This window comes from Lolium perenne, chromosome 1, assembly GCF_019359855.2.
Source record: "Lolium perenne isolate Kyuss_39 chromosome 1, Kyuss_2.0, whole genome shotgun sequence".
Taxonomy (NCBI): Eukaryota; Viridiplantae; Streptophyta; class Magnoliopsida; order Poales; family Poaceae; genus Lolium; species Lolium perenne.
This window is the reverse complement of record NC_067244.2, coordinates 15,781,646-15,806,589: the sequence shown is the minus strand read 5'-3', so window position 1 is coordinate 15,806,589 and position 24,944 is coordinate 15,781,646. Positions and strand designations below refer to the sequence as shown.

Below are 24,944 nucleotides of genomic sequence, written 5' to 3'. Positions count from 1 at the left end.
ACTCGGCTCTGACTCACATGCAACTGGGAAAATCTCAGTTGCGACCCGCATGCAACCGGAAAAAATCTTAGTTACGGCCTACATGCAACTAAGGAAAATCTCAGTTTCAGCCCTCATGCAACTGAAAAAAACTCTTAGTTGCCACCAATATTTAACTGTCTAAATTTGCACGAATCACGAGGTAAGCCAATGGACCATGACATTCTTCTCAGCTGCATCACATATGTCCTATTTTTTTTGTTGCAAAAAATAAGCAAAGCACACAAAAAACAAAAGAAATGCTAAATGCCATGCTACAAAGCCACGAAAAAAGAATCAAAGCAGCTCTGACAAAGTAATGCACTAGCGGTAGCACACGGCCAAAGAGTCAGCGTGAAGCGTCCATGGAGAAAATGATGGCTGACCAAAACAGCAATAATGCACGGATCTTGATGCACTTAATGTAATAACTGATTAGGTGACTGAGATTTAATAAATCTCAGGCGCCTGATTTTCAGCAATTCCGTATTTTTATTCAAGATATATTCATATTGATGACAAATAATATGAACCAGAGGGAGTATTTGAAATTTCAGTATCTAGCTTGGCTTTTCTTCTTCTGATTTGTATCTTTCCATGGTGATGAAAATCCCAAAAAATTGGACTGAATTTTCTCCCGGATTGTTGAAGTTTATGGGATCAAATCCTCAAGGAGACTACAGGAAAAGTTCAAGAAGCAATTAAGAATAGTTCAAGAAGCAATTAAGAAGTTACGTAGAGCGAAGAAGCAATTTGCTGGAGAGATTCTTCAACCCAACACAAACAATCTCAGTTGCAACCCATGTTATAACACATGAGTAGCACGAATCACAAAGAAAATTTAATGGTTCAGACATATTTTTATAGTTGCATCATCATTTGCAGCTAAAAATAATCTCAGTTACAACCTTACCTGCAAAAACTTAGTTGCAATCCAACTTGCAATTTATATGCACGAATCACAATACAATTGAACTATGTAGGATTTGACCGAACTAGCTGAGAGGTAGCTAAGAACTGAGAGGTAGCTAAGAACTAGCAAACCACAAAAGAAAAGGTGTGTTTGAGCAGAAAATAAAGGCACCTATACTACTGAAAAGCTCAGATCAGACACGCTAGATCACCAACTTACCGAAGGAATCTTTGAAACCCTAGATCGGGAACCTCAAGAACAAACCATGGAGAAAACCCAATCGCCCAAAACCCATGGAGAAACTATAGAGGATGGGAGACGGGGAATGATGAGGGGTGCACATACCATCGGCTGCGACGCACCGACATGACGACAACACAAAGCAGGAGAACTAGAACCAAGGGAACGAATGTGAAGAGTGGAAAAGGGAAGAAGGAAGAAACCGATCACAACACACTCTCTTGTTGTCTCGTGTGGAGACAAAAAGAAACATAGCGAGGCAGTCGAAGCTAGGCTTGACCCATATGCCCTAGGGGGTGTGCGTAGCAGAATTGCGCACACAATGAGCGAAGAATATGATTCGCCCCTCCTTGCTTGTTCGCGAAATCCAACTCAAGCAACATAGCTGACCTAGTGCTAGGAACAGCTCCGTTCCTGTTCTTGAGTCTTGAAGCATGAATCGACTAATCCTGCTGTTAATGCTAACAAAACCATTTAGATCGACTAACAAAACCATTAGGTTTGCATCGTTCATACTAGCAGTAATTTTCTCTAGTCTCATCACGTACTATGCAGGAACAGAAGTACAGAAGGACCTGTAAGAAACTAAGTACACGCAAGATCTTCCTACGGAGATCAAGAACCAAGCGAAATCCAATTCAGGCAGAATTGAGCAACTGATAAGAACAACTCTGTTCATGTTCTTGAAGCATACCACTATTAGTCCTGGTTATACTAACAAAACAACACATATCAACCAACAAATCCACACATACCACTATTAGCTAGGCATCGATCGTACTGTACAATCTGACAGATAGCAGATGCAATCGACAACTGAATCATAGTCTCATCAATCACGACGCTAGAATTAAGGCAACAGCCTGCAAGAAAGAAAAAAACAAGAGATTTTCTAACGGAGGTCAAGAACCAAGCGACGGACCAGGAAGTTGAGAGATCAATCAGAGCATGGATCATGTCGCCGGAGCGCCAAACGCATCCTGGCGTGCGCGGTGGACAAACGATTTCAGTTGCAACCCATGTTATAACACATGACTAGCACGAATCATAAAGAAAATTTAATGGTTCAGAATTTTTTTTGTAGTTGCATCATCAATTCATCATTTGCAGCTAAAAATAATCTCAGTTGCAACCTACTTGGTACCTCATATGCACGAATCACAATACAATTGAACTATGTAGGATTTGACCAAACACTAACATTGTTCTCAGCTAGTTGAGAGGTAGCTAAGAACTAGCAAACCACAAAAGAAAAGGTGTGTTTCATTAGAAAATAAAGGCACCTATACTACTGAAAAGCTCAGCTCAGACACGCTAGATCGGGAACCTCAAGAACAAACCATGGAGAAAACCCAATCGCCCAAAACCCATGGAGGAACTAGAGGATGGGAGACGGGGAATGACGAGGGGTGCACATACCATCGGCTGCGACGCACCGACATGACGACAACACAAAGTAGGAGAACTAGAACCAAGGGAACGAATGTGAAGAGTGGAAAAGGGGAGAAGGAAGAAACCGATCACAACACACTCTCTTGCTGTCTCGTGTGGAGACGAGAAGAAACATAGTGAGGCGGTCGAAGCTAGGGCTGACCCATATGCCCTAGGGGGTGTGCGTAGCAGAATCGCGCACACAATGAGCGGAGAATATGATTCGCCCCTCCTTGCTTGTTCGCGAAATGCAACTCAAGCAACATAGCTGACCTAGTGCTAGGAACAGCTCCGTTTTTGTTCTTGAAGTATGAATCTACTAATCCTGCTGGTAATGCTAACAAAACCATTAGGTTGGCATCGTTCATACAAGCAGTAATTTTCTATAGTCTCATCAGGTACTCTGCAGGAACAGAAATACAGAAGAACCTGTAAGAAACTAAGAACACACAAGATCTTCCTACGGAGATGAAGAACCACGCGAAATCCAATTCAGGCAGAATTGAGCAGCTGATGATAAGAACGATAAATACAAAGCCCGGACCTTATGGCGCCCGGACCCATCTGATAAGAACAACTCTGTTCATGTTCTTGAAGCATACCATTGTTAGTCCTGGTAATACTAACAAAACAACACATATCAACCAACAAATCCACACATACCACTATTAGCTAGGCAGCGATCGTACTGTACAATCCGACAGATAGCAGTAGCAATCAACAACTGAATCATAGTCTCATCACGACGCGAGAATTAAGGCAACAGCCTGCAAGAAAAGAAAACAAGAGATCTTCTAACGGATGTCAAGAACCAAGCGACGGACCAGGAAGTAGAGATCGATCAGAGCACGGATCATGTCGCCGGAGCGCCAAACGCAGCCTGGCGTGCGCGGTGGACCAGCGAGGCGCAGTCCTCCGCCATCGCCATCGCCTTCTCCAGGGCGTCGGCGGCACGGATCCGCATGGTACCCTCGCCGTCGGTGAAGCCGTCGGCCGCGGCACGAACCTGCACGTTGCCGTTGCCGTCGTCGTCCGCGCCAGGGACAGGGGCACGCGTCGTAGGGTCGAGCAGGAGGTCGACAAGCAGAAGGCGGTCGCAGCAGAGCTCCAAGGCGTCGCACGCTTCCCCGGCGCGTACCCTCGCGTCCTGGCTCGTAGCGCCGCCCAGCGCGGACTTGGAGACGGCTAGGTACTTGGCCGCGCGCCCGAGCGCCTCCTCCGCGAGCTGGAGGATCCTGGCGCGCCGCTCCATGGATGCGCCGCCGCCGATCGCCGCGTGCACCGCTGCCGCCGCCAGGCGCCCCTCCTGCGCGTCGGCGGCGATCTTCCCGGTGAACGGCGTCTCCCACACCTCCGCCGCCATCTCTCTCTCTTCCGGCACAGGTGGAGATGGGTTTGGTTTCTGAATGCTTCGATTCGCTTCTGAGGCGGCCGTGGCGATGTGATATAGCATTTGCGATGCCAGGCTGGCGAGGTGGACCCCACGGCTGTAACCGATTTTTCACCGTTCCCGCGGTGAAACTGGAAGTTACCTGCGGATAAAAATCACCGTGCCTGACCCTGTCACTGAATTTGCTCCGATGCCAAACTACCTGAACGGATAACGAGCCTCAGCGGCCTCCATACCCCGTGCTTCAGCAAAAGAGCTTAAAATATGGAGATCAAACCACTAAATATTTTTACTGAGATCAACTCGTCCCTATTCAGGTGTAGTTAGTACCATCTCTTAGGGTCTATTCGATTTCGCAGGATCTCACGAAAATAGGAATATGATAAAAATGAATGTGCAATTTCATAGGATTGCAAAAGGGGCATGCTGGCGTCCCCCGGGGATCAAATCGTCCGATCCCCCAGGTGGACAGCCGTACAATGTGACTAATCCAACCGTTTAAATCATGTCTAGCACGAGTCAATGGTTCGACGCAGAAAAAGACACACACCACGAGGAATCTCACAACATCGTCTTCCTTGAACTCCCGCCGCCCGTGCGCGCCGGCCACACCGCTGCCGGTGGTCCGCCGGAGAACCCGAAGTGACGTCGCCGGGGAACAACGTCGGGGTGTTGCCGATGAATCATCCCTCGTTGTGTTGCGCATCCCTCCTCCGTGCTCACCGGCGTCGCTCCTCCGTTGGCCATGACCCTCGCCGGAGAACCCCACACGACATCGCCGATGCAGCAGCTGGTAGAAGCCCGATGTAGCTTTGTAGCAATGTCGGCGTCTGCTAGCATCAAGGCCGGCCGTCAAATTGTAGGAACACCGGCCGCCCCCCTTTAAGGCAGGCCGCCGCTGGCAACAAGGCCGGTAGCAACCTCCTCCCACTCCTTCCGCTATGGTAGCACCCGCCCCCCACGAAGGTATTCCGTGGGTAAATAGCCATACAATCCTCTAACTCTTTCTCTATTGCAAACAGTCACTGATAAGTTCGAGATTGATGTCCGCCCTATATCATTTTTTCTTTAGTTTTTTGATTACTTTTTTGACAGGAAGTTTTTTGATCATTTTACACTGGCCTGAGTTATACAATAAATTTAGGCAAAATTTTCCGCAGCAACGTGCGGAGAATCATCTAGTATGTAGTATTTATAATAAATTTTATAACTTCTAACTACACAAAAATTAACACAAAAATAACTAGTATATTCCAAGATTACTTAATTAACATTATTACCACATAAGGATGCTACTAATTTGCATGTTCTTGTCAAATATTTATAAAGTATATCACTGTAATATTTTAAAGTCAATACTTTGTTAATCAAGTGTAACACAATTTTTCCTTTTTCATGATATTAGCCTTTAATTTTTTTTTTTAGATAAACTGAATCGCATGCCTATGCACAGTTTTAACTTGTGTTCGTCTTTCAATATATTTTGATATCCTAGGACATTCTCGGTGGATATCTCCTAAGAACATTGTGTGTACAAAACCAAGAGTGAGCTTTCTAGTACCTCCTCCATTCCATAATTACTGTCGTGGTTTTTGTTCAAATTTGAACAAAACCGCAACAAGATTTATGCAAAGGATGGAGCAAATGATTATGAGTAAGAAAATATATAACTCTAGAGTGCAGAAGATGCTCGTTAGGAGCTCGCCATTGAACATTGGCATTAGCACTTTATGCTCGTTAGATGTGAAATCCAACTCAAGCAGCAGAACTGAACAGATGATAAACTCAAGCAGCAGAACTGAACAGATGATAAACTCGGCCAGCGGGTGATAGTATACTGAGGCCTTCCACAACGTTGCAATTTATCGGTGCCCAAATCGTTTGGGGCTTCATTTGGCGGTGCCCTCACGTTGTGACACTGGTGCCCGCATCGCAGTTTTCAGGCATCGGATCACCTTCGTGCTCCGATTCCCATCGACCAACAAAACCATTCACATCGACCAAAAAACCATTAGGTTGGCATGATTCATACTCGCAGCAACAATCGATGAAATCTCATCACTATGCAGGAACTTTCGGAGATCAAGAACCAAGCGAATCCAATTCAAGCAGAATTGAGCGGCTGATAAGGACATCTCTTTTTTTTTTGCGAACGCGCTGATAAGGACATCTCTGTTCATGTTCTTGAAACATCAACCTATTAGTTCCTGGTAATACTAACAAAACCAAACATATCAACCAACAAGACCACTAGCTACTAGCTAGGCATCGATCATACTGTAGAACCTGACAGATAGCAGTAGCAATCGACAACTGAATCATAGTCTCTTCACGACGCGAAAATTAATGCAACAGCTTGCAAGAAAAACACCCAAAATCTGGGTCAAGAACCAAGCGACGGACGGACCAGGAATTAGCGATCGATCAGAGCACGGCTCATGTCGCCGGAGCGCCAAACGCATCCTGGCGTGCACGGCGGACCAGGGAGGCGCAGTCCTCCGCCATCTCCATCGCCTTCTCCAGGGTTGCGGCACGGAGCCGCACGTTGCTGTCGTCGTCGGTGAAGTCGTCGTCCGCGCCAGGAAGAGGGGCACGCGACGTCGTAGGGTCCAGCAGGAGGTCGACAAGCAGCAGGCGGTCGCAGCAGAGCTCCAAGGCGTCGCACGCTTCCCCGGCGCGCAGCCTCGCGTCCTGGCCCGTAGCGTCGCCCAGCAGCGCGGACTTGGAGACGGCGAGGTCCTTGGCCGCGCGGCCGAGCGCCTCCTCCGCGAGCTGGAGGATCTTGTCGCGCCGCTCCATGGATGCGCCGCCGCCGATCGCCGCGTGCACCGCTGCCTCCGCCAGGAGCCCCTGCTGCGCGTCGGAGGCGATCTTCCCGGCGACCTCCGCCGCCATCTCTCTATCTCTTCCGGGACAGGTGGGTTTGGTTTCTGAATGCTTCGATTCGATTCCGAGGCGGCCGTGGCGATGTGAAATAGCCTTTGAGATGCCAGGCTGGCGAGGTGGGCCCCACGGCTGTAACCGATTTTTCACCGTTCCCGCCGTCAAACTGAAAGTTACGTGCGGATAAAAATCTTAAATCACTGTGCCGGACCCTGTCACTTGACGGGCAGATGCGGTGAATTCCCTCTGAAGCCAACGACCTGAACGGATAACGAGCCTGTGACGTCAGTCGCGTTCAGATCCCCGAGCGTCCGAAAAGGAGCCTAAATTGTGCAGAGCAAACCAAGATTAAAAATCGTTCCGATTCAGCTCTCTTTTTTTTTGGAAAGTTCACCTACTTATTGATATTCATCCACAGCAATACGAAGAATTTAAAAAGCGATAAAAAATATAAATAGAACTTTAGATCACCTAACGACACTAGCATGAACAGAAGGCGCACAGCCGACTTGGCCCCTCCTCACTGAAGCTAGACAAAGTTTGTCGTATTATATTAGATTTTTTTTTAGACAAACGAAAAATCATCACGATAAAAGTACCAAATATCATCGCACCCGGAGCTTAACTTCTCCAGTTATCAGACGTGTTGGCATCTTGCATTCTTGCTTCAATATAAACAACTATCATTGATAAGAGCATCTCCATCAGCGCTCCCAATAGAGCTCCCAATAGCTCTATTGGGATTCTAGTGAGACAAAACACCCACACCGGCGCTCCCCAAAAACCCCGGCATGTTTCGGAGCACCATAAAAACACCGGCACTCCCGAAAAGATCCCTATGCAAAGGGCTTCGATCGGGGGCGCCGACACTAAATTTTCTGCTCAAAAAATGCTAACCGGCCACCGTATGGGGGGCGCTGGTGTAGGAACAACATCCTCAAATAGAGGATGCTATGCCGGCGCTCCCATACGGCTGTACTGGTGCTCCTGCCGGCGCCTATTTGGGGAGGCACCGGTGGAGATGCTCTAAAAACCACATGCAAAGTGTCTTAATGGGTTGGATAAAATGCTATATTTTTATTTTTTACTTTTAGTGTATTGTATTCGATTATATTTTAGTACTTTGTTTATCATCCTGGGTTTAGAAACGATAATCCCAAGATATATAAAATTCTACTTGTTTTTGTGTATATTAAAAACTCTCTATCAATCTACTCCCTTCAATTTATATTATTTATCGCTAAACTGATATATCTAGAACGGGAATGTGTCTAAATACATCCATAATTTTATATTAACAATAATTGATATGGATCGGTAGAGGGAGTAGTAGTAGTACATTTTTGGAGAATAATAAGTGAGGTGATTGAAGGGGCCTATATGTGAAAAAAAGGATTCACCAAATCTCCCCTCCTTCCCAAGCCACCTGAAATGGAAATATGAGAGAAGCGTATACACATCATTAAAAATAATAGGGAGAATGCACCCATCACCAAGTTTTGTCTATCTTCTCCTAGTACTCTCTCCGTCTTATAAAACTTGTCTTAACTTTGTTTGAATTTGGATGTTTCTACATACTAAATCACAGCTATTGCAAGCACCCTCAAGAAGACCCCTCTATGGACTGACACCCTCAAACATCACACCGGATATACTGAATCACAACTACTGTAAGCATGCACACTACTGACGAGATGATACATATATGTAAGGGATCACTCGGTGAGATTACATCCATGAAAGCTCTGTAGCGTATGAATAGGTCATTGGGGATGTAATCACATGTAAACGAGCTGAAATAGCCTTATCGCTAATGATACCGAACTAGGTATTGAGATACCGATGATCATGTTTCGGACAAGTGTCGGTATCGAATAAACAAAAGGAATAAGACTCAATGCAAAGGTTCAACCGACGATCATATCTTCGTGGAATACATAGAGATCGCAATGGTTATCCAAAACCCCCTAGTGATCATTTGGCCGGAGACCTAGTCCTGGATCATGGCTATGATATTCCTGAACCGTAGGGTAACACGCTTACGGGTTCAACGAAACTCAAGATAGTTTTTGGATTCAATAGAGTTGAGAGATATATCCGGAATAGGGTTCCAAAGATGTCCAGAAATTGTTCGGAATAGTTCGGGAGGTGTCTCGGACAAGCGCCAATTAAAGGATATATTTAATATGTTAATTAAATACATCAATATATTTAAATATATTTGACTTAATAATAATCTGCTTATTTTATTAAAAAAGGCCCCTACCTTTATTAGCCCCCATATGGAAGGGGCCCATGAGGGAGAGGGGGTTGGACCGGCCGGGCCAAGTGGTCGGCCCACCATGGGCCGATCGGTTGGGGTGGGGTGAGGGGGGGGGGGGGGGGGGGGCCGGCTCCTTCCCTTTGTTTTGTCCCACCTTGCCCCCCTCATGAAACATTGCCCCCTTTGCCCCCTATATAAAGAGACCCATATGAGGCAAATTAAATACACAATTAAATAGAGAAATATCTCTCTCTAGTTTTCTTCTATGTGCGGTTCCCTGAAGAACTGCAAAGGCGAGGGAGACAACTCCACCTGGTTTGTGGGAGAGCTAACGGGATTCGGATTCGGATCTAGAAGATCTACTTCCACAACTTCGCTGGATCGGTGCAGAGAGCGTCGTTGAGGACCCTGAGGTCGGCGATGACTGTTTATCTACATCAACCACGTTCTAGCAGAATGTTAACCGATATCGGTTTACGAGGGCATGTCGCCGATATCACCTCAGTTAGCACCAACTCCAACAGAGATCATTGATGATGAAGGTAAATATATATTTTATATATGAATCATAATTGTTATCCTTACCAATGCTTACTGCAGAATACAAAGTATTTGATACTCGTGCTGTTTGTTTGAAAAAGGACCTACCACTTAAGGAGCCACCGTGGGGAGAGAAGGAGACACACATGTTTCAAGGCAAACAAGATGTTGATGGCCGACGATACTCTTCCAGTACATTTATCATCGATGCCATTAGTTATAAATTCGAATAAGAGTTGTAACTGTTATTAGTGAACTTTTCTTAGTGTGTCTTGCATTTCGCGAGGCAAGTTTTTTATATATAATAAAGACAAACTCGTTATCTGATTTTATGAATAAAGTCTTTGTGTTCACATATTTCGATTAATTATTCTTATTGTGATATTTTCGATGAATCTTAACATTTATGAGTCATTGTATAATACCGAAAAAAGTTTGCGAACGAAAACATATCAATGATAGAGTAAGAACTTCTATGTATCAAGAGGAATTGTTTTGCTGCAGGAACTTGATGGTCATTGTATTTGTTTATTACTACTTTACCTGTATTTTTTTACGAGTTGCTTGAACATCAGCCTTTGTAGTCGCCAAGGGAAAAAGAATAAGAACAGTTTGTCAAATTGATTCATTATCGATAACATTCCAAAAAAAAAAATCTTCAATTAGGAGGTATAACATACGTACATTAGAGAAAGCGTGTACGTCAATGCCATTTGATGAATTGTATGACAAAAATACGTGGATCCTATTTGTTCAAAAAATCAAAAACAATAAGAAATAAAGCTTGTAAAGGATAATTTGAACGATATTGCAACCCTACAATTGTGTTTTGGAACTCAGATATATCTCACTTGGAAGTCACGGATATTGGAAAGCCGCTCAAATAAGAAAAAATGTTCTTACTAAAATGACGTTCAAATAAGATAAATGTTCTTATTAAAAAACATTCAAATAAATATTCGTACAAAAAGACCATTCAAGAGAAGATAATTGATCTTATTTGAAATTGTTCAAATAAGATAAACATTCTTATGGGTAATCTATAAGATAAATTTTCTTATTAAAATATGTCCAAAGAAAAATGTTCTGATCACCTAATTTTTTTGCTCAAATAAGAAAAATGTTCTTATTTGAAAAATTGTTCAAATAAGAAAAATGTTCTTGATGAAAAAACCGTTTAAGTAAGATAAAGGTTCTTATTGGAAATCATTAAAATAAGATAAATATTCTTATACAATTACCTATTCAAAGAAGATAAATGTTTTTATGAAAAATACGGTCAAATAAGACAAATGTTTTTATTACTAGTTTCTTTGTTTTTTAAATAAGAAAAATGATCTTATTTCAAAAGTCATTCTAATAAGAAAAATGTTATTTCTAAAAAAAATGTTCAAATAAGATAAATGTTCTTGTTACTTGTTTTTTCTTATTCAAATAAGAAAATTATTCTTACTTGAAAAATCGTTCAAATAAGTTAAATTTTCTAATATTCGACCCAGGGGAATTCATATGAATAGTTCCATAAATGAATTCATAATCTTCTTTACTTGCATTTGTTTGAAGAACCTCTTTCCCAAAAGATATCCCATGTACTTTTTTTTTGAAAAGCTTGGTAACAAAAGAGTTGTAGTGAAATGGACCCATTTTGAGTATGACAGTATAAAAGTTTTGTGCCAAGTTCGTTGACAAGCGACAAAAAAAAAGTTCACATTTCTAGAGTATGAAAGATTAGAAGAGAACCAAACCCAAGATTTCTAACCATTGTTTCCCTCTCTTTGAACAATAGTGATATGGCTTTCAGAAACATGAGTATGTACTCTGAATTTTTTTTCTCTACATGGGAACAAAAATTGCATGTTACTTTGAATTAAAACTGAATGGAAAAAAATAATAAGTACATGCATAACTGGCCGTAGATCTTTTTGCATTTGTATTGCTCTTCCACAACTCCGTTTTCACAGTTCAGGCTGCTCTTATTTTGCTCAGTTTGTTGTATTGACATATCTTTACAATGATTTTTATGCCCTTCTATTTATTTATAATTTGATGTGTCCATGTAAAAAGCATGGTATATATTATTATGGTATCTATAAGCATGGTATCATAGATCAAAATGAACATAAATGGTGGACAAAACAATGAGTAGCAAGTACTTTAAGTCCTATCATTACATTTGGAGCATTTAACATAGGACCAATTTGGTAATAGTTGCTATAGATAAGAAAGATAACACACTATTGATAGAACAAAGACATATATAACTATATTAAATTGCATGTACAACCGAACGAGCAAAAAAACATACCAGTTTACCCACAGGGACTATTCTAAGAACATGACACCATATAGGAACTTATAAATGAATCAAAATCAGATTACATGTAGCTACCTAGACAAAAGTAGTAATATGATCCCAACCCCTTCTAGTTCAATCCTTTGTTCTACTAAAATTGTTTCCCCACATCGCACCACACACCATCAGCCCATGGAATTAGACTAGGATCGACTCTTGTATATATGAAGTTGTTGTGACAAAAACTAGAAGCACTTTTCTTTTGCCGAGACAAGAACTAGTATATGGAGGATCTGGCCTTGAAATGAATCTGGAGGATCTACTCCATGGTAGCAACTCACCTTCAAAATTTCGGGCTGATCTAGAAGAACTATTAAGTACCGAACAAGACAAGCATGCCAATTGATTAGTTCCTAAACTAACATCATCGTATCCGCTCGAATGAGGCTAATATGAGCAGTTTAGGAACAAGATCTTGCAAGGAACAAGACTGTGAAGGAGCTTCTGAAGAGAAGGAGAGGGGGGGGGGGGGGGGGGGGGAGGTAGAATAGACATGAGGATGGGGAGGCAAGGAACGATGAGGGTGCACATACCTTCATCAACCAACAACGATCACAAACAAACCTGACGACAAGGAAAGTTGTTATACAAAAACTCTATGGTGCTAATCTTCTTATTTTTTTCAACCCTTGCAATATCTTTTTCATCCATTCTATGCTCAATTATTGGTTCTTGCGCGGGAAAAGACAGCAGGAAAATAGCAGGAGCAACAACACCCATTAGTTAGCTAGCTCTAGCGCGCTCTCACCGGTTCAGCTAATCCGGAAGTCGGTTGATCTTATGAATTAGCGGGACTGGGGAAGCGAACGTAGAAAGCCTTTCAACTAGTAATGAATTGACTATTTACTAGAAAGATTGGAAAACTCCCTATCTGATATGAGAGGAGTTCAGACCAACAACCAGGTTGAGAACCAACATATGGTTGGGTGGATAGGAGGGCGGTGACACCCCCAGCTCATCAGAGTTCAAATCCTAGATTTAACACTTTGGTGTCTCATAAAGGCGTAATGTACTTCAGTGGTAGGCGACATTTCCGTCAACAACGAGACGCATGTGGTGACTTCATCAATCTAAAGACCCGTCGGATCAAGTTTCCTGGACTTAGTCTCTCGAAGATGCTCATAGGGGTAAGGCGTGCGTGCATTCATAGGGGTGAGTGGCACTGTGTTTCCCAAAGAAAAAACAACAACCAACTTGTCTAATGGCAATATATATACAATTAAATTGGTCTAATATGAAATTATATTTCAAGATGATTCTAGTGATACTAACTATGTGTCATATGTGTTGTCATTTTTTTTCATAAAATCAGTCAAACTTTAAGATATTTAAGTTAGAAGTATAGTTAGTTTAGATGTATTTGAGCAAGGGAGAGGGTAAGATATTTGAGCGCAGAGAGAGAGTAAAAGACCACTCCAAAAAATGGACTCCAATTCAACGCAACAAATTGTGTGCGCGAACCGCTGGCAATTTGCGATGTGGCAACTGATTAGAGAAATTTTCCGTCCTTTCTCGGAAAAAGACAACAGGTAACAACACCCATTAATCAGCTAGCTCTAGCTCTTACCGGTTCCGCTAATCCAGAAGTCCGTTCATCTTCTGAATTAGCGGGACTACGGAAGCGAAGGTTAGAAAGCCTTCCACCTAGTAATGAATTGACTATTTACTAGAAAGATTGGAAAACTCCATAGTTGCTGTGAGAGGAGTTCAGACCGACAACCAGCTTGTCTAATGGCAACATATATTACATCAAATTGGTATAATATGAAATTATATTTCAGGACGATTGTAGTGATACTAAAATATGTGTCATACGTGTTGTCATTTTTTCTCCATAAAATTAGTCAAACTTTAAGATACTAAAGTTAGAAGTACAATTATACTCTGTTAAGATGTACTCCGTATTTGAGCAAGGGAAAGAGTACAAAGATATTTAAGATATTTGAGTAGGGAGAGAGTATAAAGATCACTCCAAAAAAATGGACTCCAAATTTTCGATGTGGCAACTGATTAAAAAAATTGGGCGGCTCGTGTTCAGTGGCGTCGGGAAATTGGAATCAGAACGTGCGCTCGTTAAAAAGTTACTCAATTATTAGGCCTCTCACATTCCATGTAGTAATGAAAAAGAAGTGCAATCAGCATTGCAAACGATTCAATTGACGAACTATTCAGTTCCCTACATAATAATTCCCCTCAACGATCAATGATCCAGCAACGGAATCTCTTCACGTTCCCTTCTTTCCCTCCTATAAATTCCACCATATCCCGAGTGCTCCCAGCCATCTCGCGATCTTCTCCAAGGAGCACCAACGATGGCTTCCAGCAACAAGATCTCCCTGAAGCTGCTGGTGGACACCAAGTCGAAGAAGGTCCTGTTCGCGGAGGCCGGCAAGGAGTTCGTGGACTTCGTGTTCAGCCTGCTCACCCTCCCCATCGGCGCCGTGGTGAAGCTCATCTCCGCCGGCACCATGCAGGGGAGCATCGGCCGCCTGTACCAGAGCGTCGACAACATCGGCGCGTCCTACCTGCAGCCCAACAAGGACAAGTCGGACCTCCTTCAGCCCAAGGTGCTGCACCCGGACGCGCGCGAGCTGCTTCTCCCGCAGGGCGGAGGCAACGGCGACGGCAAGAGCTCGTCGTCGTCGCCGCTGGCGAGGTTCAAGATGTACACGTGCGCCGGGTACTGCGCCACGGCCACCATGGAGGCCAAGGCGGCGTGCCCGCAGTGCAAGCAGGCGATGGCGACGGAGGTCACCTTCGTGCTGCCGTCCGCCGCGCCCAAGGCGTCCTCAGCGTCGGCTTCGGAGGCGGGAGGCTCAGGCGGCGACGAGACCGGCGGGTACGTGAAGGGGCTGGTGACCTACATGGTCACGGACGGGCTGGAGGTGACGCCCATGTCGGCCATCTCCAGCATCACCCTCATCAGCAAGTTCAGCGTGAACAAGGACGTGGAGCTGGCCGAGAAGTTCGTCTCCGTCGGCATGGACGAAGGGCTCGGGCTCCTCAAGGCGGCGCTGCGCTCCGACACCGTGCTGTCTGATGTCTTCATTGCCAAGAAGAAGTGATCGATCGGTGGTGGTGGTCGATCATACCGTGCAATGCGATCGAGGGAATAAAGAACTTGAGCTGATATTGTGTCCATATGGATGTTGCTCTCTTGGCAGAAGAGTTATGTATGCCTGCCGTCCCATGTCCATTTGCTTATGTTTTTCAGCCATGACACTCTAGTAAAACTCTAGTACTCCGGCCTACATTAAAATGACATCTTTTTTAAATTTTAAATTGTTCACTACCTTAGATCTAGAAATATGTCAACAGCTCTGAATAGTTTGTGTTGGTTCACACAGGTAGAAATCGTCATTAAGATATTTATTTTTCATATTTTTAAAAACTTTAAAATGTTGATTTATAGAAGAAAAATTAAAAAGGACTTAATGGAGCCTGTCCTCTAAGAAGACTCTACTTTCTCTCTCGACCCACGTTCAGTCCCTGCATAAATATTCGCAAAAAAAAGTCCCTGCATAAAACAACTTACTTAGGGCTTGTTTGGTACTAGAGTTTTATTGGGGATTAGCGGGATAATCCGCTCTAAACTTTAAATCCCCACTTATCCCCAATGCATGTTTGATGCTAGAGTATGAGCGAGTTTAATCCCCACTTATCCCCACTTTTCCCCAAAATTTAGTGTAATTTTTTCAATCCCCAATACTCTACCCCTACCTAGTGGATTGGGGATAGAGTTTTGTGGGGATTGGGTGAATCTCTGCTGTCACCCAATACTCTAGAGTATTATCCCCACTGATCCCGCTAAAACACTAGTACCAAACAAGGCCTTACCGATCGTTTGTTAATAGATTTCACACGAAGAAAACCCTTTCCTATCCCGTCGGCTCCCCCGGCCGGCTGCCACGACCACAATTCGCAGGTACGATTCGCTGCGGGGGCTCTCGCTCCTTGCCTCTCTCCGGCGCCGCTTCCGGCCAGTCATCGACCGAAACCCTAGCCCCCGCGCCGTCTTCTCCCTTCCCCTCTTCATCGGGCCGGACACATCCTCTGTTGTCTTGGCCGCCGCATCCGCTGACAGCCCCAACGGCGCAATCGGGCTAGTTTCCTTGTGATTTGGAAAATCTCCTCCATCACCTTTTGTTTCTTCAATGCCCACGATTTGCACGCGCCGACGCCCGTGTAGACTTCACCAAAGCTAGCTATGATGTAGTGCTGCCATGATAGGCTCACATTCAGTTCAGTTGCCATCTGCGTAACCTAGTTACTACTATGTTCAGCAATTTTGCACTGATATCATGTGTACTTAATTTGACACGGGGAAAACACTAGCTGCTACTGCCGAGTCTCATCTACTGCTAGCTGTTTCCTTTATTGGATTGGTGCTGGAGCCCATGGCATTCTCACTTGATGGTGAATTGGGTGGAAGTGTAGTAGTAGGAGTAGTGTGGTCAGCAGTTCTTAATTAATGTTGCCAAGAATCGGTGTCCTGTGAAACCATAATATGTTTAAGCTTCGCTTCCTGCGTAAAAAATGAAGCTTGCTATTGGGTTTTCAACTTCACAATGAAGTATTCTTGTCTGCCTCAAATCAGGCTACATACTACTGCTATGTAGTGTTTTCGTTTAGTTCAGTTGGCATGTGGTGTTATGTTTTATTATATGCAGCATTGCCATCATACTCGGCTATTTAAGATGCAGAGAAGAACAAAACTTTTATTTGTTTTGCCACGCATTTGGTGATCTTTTGTTTAGTGGATAGTGTATCTGTTTAGAAATAGGATGTTCCATTTTGTCATCATTATTTTCAGCATCGGTGCTTGACTGATGCTTTATATTACGATAAATGCTTGTCAAAGTATTTCTTAATTGAATCAACTGCTACTGTTTTTACGAGAAAAGTCATTGTAGATGTGAAACAACTGCACATGTATGCAAAATTGTGCACCTCATTAAAAATGCAAAAACAAGATATTGTAATGCTCTGTTTCGTGTCCTATGTTTTTTAAGTTTTGAGTTTTCTGTGAAAATTCTAAGATACCAGATTTGTGTGTCTCCACTATCCTCTAAAGAAAAAGTTAACCAAACAAGGTATGCAACTAATTTGGGATGTAATTCAGGTTATATTTGTTCTAGCCAAACAAACAGTGAAACTAGATCTTGAGGCTATAGAGACAATGCACAAGAAGGAGGCAACTAATACCGCTTGTCACGAAGATGCTAGTGCAGATAAATCAAACTCGGATGAATATGATCCTTGGAATCCTCCCTATCCTCCATTTGTTCCTCCTGTTGGGGCGGACCCTAGTACGGCTATCAGTTTATCCTTTGAGGTGCAGTAACTAACTACCCTTTATGATATTTGTATGTTATTATACTTCCTTTCCCTAGTCATAGCTCTTGATGGTGACTCGTGCTCTCCCTCCCCTTTCAGTGGACAGATGAGAAAGATGCTGAACTTGGTGCCCACAGAGCATCCAGTATAATATTTCCAGACCGCACCCCTCAGGTTATCTGCAATTGAGAAATCATTTGATTATAATTTATATTTTATGTTTGTCCTGCTGTATTTTTTGCGCGTGCAACTTCCTGATGGAACTTTTTGTTGTTGTCCTATAGTACATTGCACCAAGACTTGTTTAATTCTTTTTTTTGCTTTGCTAATCTGTTAACTGATTTCCTTTCACCTCTTCTATTTCTAAATGGATAGACGGTGAATCTTGCCTTCCACGATACATTGCACCGTTTAGTGCCCATCCTTGATAAGGATAGCGTCCGAGGGTTCCTCCGCTTTATGCAACGGTATGGGCGGGGCACACGATGGGGTTTTATCATCACCCCAGAGTCTCTGAACCAGATGATAACGCAAAATGCGCTGCGATGTGTCAAAGTTGCCTTGGAGGGTCAGGCACCTGAGCTGGGTAGGTGCCGGGCCGGTCCCAATGTCATGACCCAGTATGGTTACTTCCCCCTCCACCGAGCTGCTGAAATGTTCTCCGTTGACATGATTGAGTTGCTCATTCGCCACGGTGCGTCGGCCAATCTACGAACAGCAGGCGCCGAGGTAATTGAGGGACTACTCCCACTCCATGTTGCAGTCGACAACACGTGCATGCATAAGTATCTGGAAGACAGTTTGTTCCCAAACCGTGAGGATCAGGATTACAATGAGCATCGGGATTGCAGTGAGGCAGATGCAAACTATATCTTCAGGCTCATCTATCTTTTGTGCCTGCCTGAAATGGTTTGTCTCACATCCTCACCCATAGCAAGTTCCTAATTCTGCTGTTCTGCAGCAGACCAAAAGTAACTGTCATATATCTCAAACCTCTGACAGAAATATACTTGAGAACTTTCCTTAAGTCTACACTTGTCAAAGTAAGGATTTTTTGTGCTAGATCTTACTACTATTTTAGTCTTGCTAAGTGAACATCTTCAAGTTGCTAAAAAATTCAAAATGTGTTCTTCTTTTGGTTGCAAGAGAGAACATGGTTTTAAGTCCAGAACTACCACTTGCGTATAAATTCTAAAATCACTCAGTTCTTGCTCAATCTTGGTGGTTTTTGCAGAAGATCTTTTTGGACACCACAAGGCTGGTCGCAAAATACACAGATAATCTACTCGTTGAGCTCTGGAACTACATAAAAGATGGAAAGCTTGCCCAGACAGCCATTTTGCTCCTGGCTGCTCAACAACAAATCCGCACCATGGGAACTTCCCGCAAGAAAAAAGGAAATAATAAACCGGATGGGTTTCCTACTATCTGTGAACGTATTCTGGATAACAATATTACCTTACAGTTGGAAAAAGGCAAAAACGGAATAGAACAGGACCAAGTGGATGCAAAGATAAAACTTAATCATACCGCAATGATGCTTGTTCGTGTCATTTCAAAAGCTGGTGAAGACCTTGATTCATACATTCGAAATCATCTAGAGGTATCACATTGTTCGTACTTGCAGTTACAGTGCCTTTATTTACTAAATTTGCATGCACTGATATATACTAAGCACTGTTTTTTTACTAATTCATGCATTAACCTGATCGATATAAAAATGTTAGAAATGCTGTCACTTATTGAGATAAATAACAACATATGTATTCTATCCAGAACAGGTTAGCATCTGAACTAAATGTTGTATGTGTAGTTCAGTTTACACAAATTTGGGAGTAGCGATGGCTCACCGTTCGCCGTTCGGAACCTTTCTGTGTGTAGGCTTTCATGTTCAGTTAGATAGCGTGGAAAAGATCAAAATGTTCCACTTTTGAAAAATCAAAACTATAAAATTGAGGGTAATTTAGAAAACTAAAACAAATATAGTTAAGGAAAAAACTTGTGTTTTTTGACATATATATATATATGTAATCAAATACATTCATAGAGTCACGTTATTTGACTCCTAGGGAGTAGAATAGTTATTCTACACCCACCCTGTATCTTTCCAACCATATATTATTTTTATGTCACGTAAATGTTTCTTACTCCGTAAGTCGAGAGGACGTCAGAAAATGAAAGCAGACATGATATAAAAATGTTTTTCGCGTTGTGTACAAAAAATACGTAATTTTAGTGAGTTTTACGCTGTTATGACTCATATATTGCGTTTCTTATGTCGATTTTTTCGTGCTGGGTGTCAAAATAAACATAACTATTTTCATATCAAACATAAATTTTAATGTAACAAAGTGAAAATATGTTTGGTGTAGAATAACTTTTTATGGACCCTGGGTGTCAAATAGCGTTTCTATACATTCATATTAGAATATTATTTATGTTTCCAATTTTGTAGGTGTACTTCCCTATTTCCAATGCAAACATTTTTTTCCTGTCATCTGAGTCATAGCTAATTATGTGATGGCTCTCATGACCTAGCTTTTCTCTCACAAGTCAAAATTGTCATGCAGGTGCCCTACTTCATGCAGGTGCCCCGTTTAGAGGTCCTTGAACGTGTTTCGTCGATTCTCAAGGATAATGGTTTTTGTCCTACTCGTGAATGCATAGACACTGGAAACCTGTACTCATTTGACCCACTCTTTCCATTCTTCAATGATTTATGGTTTTGCAGTTTGAGAACTTTACATATGAATCAATTGATATGATCTTCTTTTGTGCTCGTTCTTGAAGCTTTCCTTATCATGATGTATTGTCCGCTACGGATGTACCGAGCAAACCTGGTATGTGTGTGTGTTGATTGATCTATTTGTATGAAAATTTGAGCAAAAAATCCCTAATTATTGTGTGATGTGAAACAGGGGAAAGAGCTTCAACCAGGGAATGTTTAGAAATGGATTATCTAAGTACAGTAAAGGATAAGGTACAGTTATCAAAACATTATATCATATCCAAAGATATTGATCAATTGATTCCCACGATAAAATTATAGTTAGGTGTACATATCAGTTGCATTGATCAGGCTGAATTGATCTGAACCTCAAGAGTTACTCCAATCTGTGATAGGATTCTTTAGTCTTAGTGTAGTAAGTGTCACCTATAGAAAATAATGCTCCATGAGAAAATTTGTTGTTTTTGTCCCTGTCTCTCTTGCGCTAAAATACAAATGGATATGTGAAACAGAGGAAACCGTGCATTGATCATAAGCCAATCTCTGTACTCTACACGCACTACCAATGTAAAACATGTGTACTGATTCTTAGCATCTTGTTATGTTTCTGCCATGCAGCATCCTAATTCGCCCACTTGATGTTTTACTTAAACAGGCTGTGTGCTATGCCTTGTAATTCAAATAAATCACAGTAAAAAATCTTATATTCTAAGTGGTAAGTATTTTTTTAATAATCATCCAAATAACATGTAATATCTCAACTGGGTGCTGCCAGCAGGTTACACTGAAATATCTGATGTTTTGATATTTCTAACATTCAGATCTTTACTGACATTTGAACTAGGCTACAAGAAAGAGAAAACCTAGACGATGGGAGCTCAAATTCGCAAGGAGAAGTTTCTTTCCATGGTGGAGGTCAGTATTGTCTGCCAGGTCCCCTGTCAAGGTGGTACCATCAAGATGGGTGCGTCCTACTAAAGACTTGGATTGTGAGAAAGCTTTGAAGAAACCTATTTCAGAGATGGACCGTGAGATAGTTTCGAAGAAAGCAACCACCCATGGATCTGCTGCACCGATGGGCAGAGCTCCTCAAGTGGGATCTTATCATCAGCACAGAATGTTGTTCGGTACAGCGGTTGGTTATCAACCTAGAAGGCTGTTTGGTACGGCGGCATTGGCACTCCTGAAAGTGCTGAAGAACGCTTGAGTAGAAAGGTATGCCATCGGTGCCGGTTTTCTAGTTTGAGTATCTGAACAAATATTTGTTCTGATGCACCTAAAAACTGAACAAATGAATACAGCCTTGTAGATTTGTTCCTTCAGTTATATTGTCGAGTCATCTCATGGTCTGTTTTTTTTTTGTGTGCATGCAGGTGCCGGCTTGTAGAGTTGTGGTATATAGTAGTCTTCCTACAACTATGGTTAACTATCATCCCCTGCAAGTTTTGCCCATGTTCTAATTATTGTTTTGCCAAGTGCATACATGAGATAAGCGTATCAGTCCTGAACTTATGTGAAATGTCAGGCATGGCCAACACCACTACACTCAAGGTTTGGGTGACGATGATAAATGTAATCTCGTCCGAGCCGCGGTGTCTGACGCCAAACCCTCTATTGCCTGTATCCAAGAGTCTAAACTCTCCGCCGTTCTGCCCCAGAAAATTCGCTCCTTCCTCCCTTCTAACCTCTCCGCTTTCTCCTCGCCCGACGCGGACGGTTCCTGCGGCGGCATCATCACGGCATGGGATCCCTCTCTCTTCTCCCTCTTCGCTTCCTCCCTCGGTTCCTTCCACCTCACCACCACCCTCCTCTCCACTACTATTGATCTCTCCTTCACCATATCCAACATTTACGCGCCCGCTGATCACGTGTTTACTGCCGCGTTCGTCGATGAGATGAAGGGGCTCCTTCCTTCTATCTCCGGCCCGTGGCTCCTCTGCGGCGATTTTAACTTAATTCGGTATCCCAACGAGAAAAACAATAACCGCTTTAACCGTGTGCTCGCCGATGCTTTCAACTCCTTAATCCACTCGCTTGCCCTCTTCGAACTCCCGCTAACAGATCGCCAGTTCACCTGGACTAATCGTCGTTCTCCGCCGACGCTCGTGCGTCTTGATCGCGCCTTCCTCAACGTCGCTTGGGACGCCACCTTCCCTGACTCCTCCCTCGCCTCCCGCCCCCGTCTTACATCTGATCACTTTCCCCTCCTGATCACCGCATCCACCGCTATCCCTGCCTCCCACCGCTTCCACTTCGAGAATGCCTGGCTTCTTGACCCTCTGTTCCTTCCCACCACTCTCCCCTCCTGGTCACGGGAGACCACCTGCACCGATGCCGCTGGCGACGTTGCTGCCCGTGTCAAGCGCTTCAGGTTTGCTGCCAAGGCCTGGAAAAAAACCCACCGTTTCATACATGCCTTAGATAACAACTGCAAGTTCGTCATTGATCTATTCGATTTTTTGGAGGAATTTCGTCTTCTCTCAGGTGAGGAATCGCTTCTCCGGGCCGACGCCAGGAGCGCCCTCGAGCTCTCCACGCGCTCCCAGGCTGCCTTCTGGAAGCAGCGCGGCAAATTCCGCGCGGTGCGGGAAGGCGACGAGAACACTCGTTTCTTCCATGCCTTGGCGTCTCAGCGCCGCCGGCGCAACCACATCCGCTGCCTCGACGTCGACGGGGCCACCTTGGTCTCGCACAGCGGCAAGGCCGCCGCCCTCCATGCTTTCTACTCCGAGCTGCTGGGCCGGGAGAGGCCCACCTCCTGGGATTTCGACCTGGCGGCGCTCTACTCCGGCTCGCGCATGGTTGATGGGCCGCGGCTGATCGGGCCGTTCTCTCCACCTGAGATCCTGGCTGCGGTCGGCGGCCTCGACCGCAACAGTGCGCCGGGGCCCGATGGCCTGGGCCCAAGTTTCTACCAGGCCGCGTGGCCTGTCGTCTCCACCGACATTCTGCGGCTCCTGCGTGCTTTCCACGCCAACGAAGCGGACCTGGAGCGCATCAATCGCGCCCACGTCATCCTCCTTCCCAAGCGGGATGGCGTGCTGCCGCCGAGCACCTTCCGCCCTGTCTCCCTTCAGAACTGCGACATGAAGATCATCTGCAAGACCCTTACCTCGCGTCTCCAGGCTCAAATTGAGGACATCATCGACATCGATCAATCCGGGTTCATCGCGGGGCGGAGCATCTCCTAGAACTTCATCTACGCTACGAAGATGGTCCAATGGTGCTTCAAGCGGCGTGCTCCCGCCCTGGTCCTGAAACTGGACTTCGCAAAAGCGTTCGACTCCATCGACTGGCGAAGCCTGCGGAAGATCCTTCTCGTCCGTGGTTTCCCACCCCTCTGGTGTGACCGGATCGACGCCATCTTCCACTCCTCCCGGTCTGTAGTCCTCCTCAACGGAGTCCCGGGACGGTGGATCGGCTGCAAACGAGGGCTATGACAGGGGGATCCCCTTTCCCCCTACCTCTTCCTCATTGTCGCCGACCTCCTCCAGATGATGATCAAGAAGGATGGGGTGCTGCGCCACCCGCTCGTCGACGGGCTCCCTCCTTTGGTGCTGCAGTATGCGGATGACACGCTCATCATCGTTCGCGCGGACGACGGCGCTGCGGCTCGGCTCAAGACGATCCTCGACCGTTTCGCCCGTGCCACCGGCCTCGTCATCAACTTCACCAAGAGCACCATGGTGCCCATGCATGTGGATGCCGGCAGCGTTTCGAGGGCTGCGGCTGCCCTCGGGTGTGTGGTGGAGGGTTTCCCTCAAACGTACCTTGGGCTGCCCCTCTCGTGCGAGAAGCTCGGCATCGACGCGTTCGTCCCCCTCATCGCCAAAGCCGACAAGTTCTTGTCCGGCTGGCGTGCCCTGCTGCTCTCTCCCGCTGGTCGCCTCGTGTTGGTGAACGTGGTCCTCGACTCGCTCCCAACACATGCGATGGCGGCGATGCTCCTGCCGCCCGCTGTGGTCAAAGCGCTGGACGCTCTCCGGCGCGCTTTCCTTTGGGGAGCCGGTGACCACGTCAGCGGTGCCAAGTGTCTGGTGGCATGGGACAAGGTCTGTCGGGCCAAGGGTGAGGGCGGCCTCGGCGTGCGCGCCCTCGGGGTGCAAAACGCCTGCCTCCTCGTCAAAGTCCTCCACCGCCTTCACGACCGCCCAACCTCTCCCTGGGCCTCTTGGCGTTGGAACATGATCGGCGACGGCTCCATCACCGACAATGTTCGCTCCGAGCCCGCCGGCGAACACTGGGCGAGCCTGCGCGCGCTGGTGCCCCTCTATCGCTCGATCACACGGGTCTCGGTGCGAGACGGGCGGCGCACATCTTTCTGGCATGACTGCTGGCTCGCCAGCGGCGCCCTGTGCCTGTCTCACCGATTCCTCTACTCGCACACCACCTGCCAGGAGGCGACCGTCGCCGCCGTGCTGCTTCATGTGATCGACACGATCCTTGTACCCAGGCTCACCGCTGCCGGAGAGCGGGAGCTGGCCTCGCTTGAGACGACCCTGGCCGCGGTCACCCTCTCCGGGCAGCACGACCAGTGGCGACTAACCTTCTGCGCCGCTCCCAAGGCCAAGCTCTCCACCGGGGCCCTTTACAAACTGTGCCGCTTTGGCGGTGTCGACTCTCCCCATGCTGACTTCATCTGGGGGAGCCACGCTCCCTCGCGTGTCATGTTCTTTGCTTGGCTTTTGACCCAAGCTCGGGTGCACACGCGCGACGTCCTGCTGCGGAAGAATATCCTTCGCGCCTCGGAGGCCGGGTGTCCTCTTTGCGACGAGTCGCTCGAGACGGCGAGCCACTTGTTCCTCCACTGCCCCGTGGCGCGCGCCCTCTGGGCCACGATTGGTGTCG

General features: G+C 45.2%; 2 protein-coding genes across 2 annotated transcripts; both read left to right on the top strand.

Annotated features, from left to right (window-relative positions):
* The first annotated feature begins 14,324 nt into the window (after window positions 1–14,324).
* On the top strand, window positions 14,325–15,220 carry LOC127327564 (uncharacterized). The gene has a single exon (XM_051354371.2). The coding sequence runs from the start codon at window positions 14,344–14,346 to the stop codon at window positions 15,094–15,096; it is 753 nt and encodes a 250-aa protein (XP_051210331.1). The 5' UTR covers window positions 14,325–14,343; the 3' UTR covers window positions 15,097–15,220.
* Window positions 15,221–17,195: 1,975 nt separating this feature from the next.
* Window positions 17,196–21,581, top strand: LOC127327655 (uncharacterized). Its single transcript, XM_071820811.1, has 8 exons — window positions 17,196–17,366; window positions 17,468–17,542; window positions 17,744–18,171; window positions 18,220–18,277; window positions 18,603–19,047; window positions 20,287–20,348; window positions 20,941–21,311; window positions 21,470–21,581. The coding sequence occupies exons 1-7, from the start codon at window positions 17,211–17,213 to the stop codon at window positions 21,301–21,303; spliced, it is 1,587 nt and encodes a 528-aa protein (XP_071676912.1). The 5' UTR covers window positions 17,196–17,210; the 3' UTR covers window positions 21,304–21,311; window positions 21,470–21,581.
* The last annotated feature ends 3,363 nt before the right edge of the window (window positions 21,582–24,944 follow it).

What these genes read in the sequence shown, in the direction of transcription:
- LOC127327564 (XM_051354371.2), top strand. Translation starts at nt 14,344, where the DNA reads ATGGCTTCCAGCAACAAGATCTCCCTGAAGCTGCTGGTGGACACCAAG.
- LOC127327655 (XM_071820811.1), top strand. Translation starts at nt 17,211, where the DNA reads ATGCACAAGAAGGAGGCAACTAATACCGCTTGTCACGAAGATGCTAGT. An exon ending in CTATCAGTTTATCCTTTGAG is followed by an intron (nt 17,367 to 17,467) that starts GTGCAGTAACTA and finishes CTCCCCTTTCAG; the next exon opens with TGGACAGATGAGAAAGATGC. An exon ending in TTCCAGACCGCACCCCTCAG is followed by an intron (nt 17,543 to 17,743) that starts GTTATCTGCAAT and finishes CTAAATGGATAG; the next exon opens with ACGGTGAATCTTGCCTTCCA.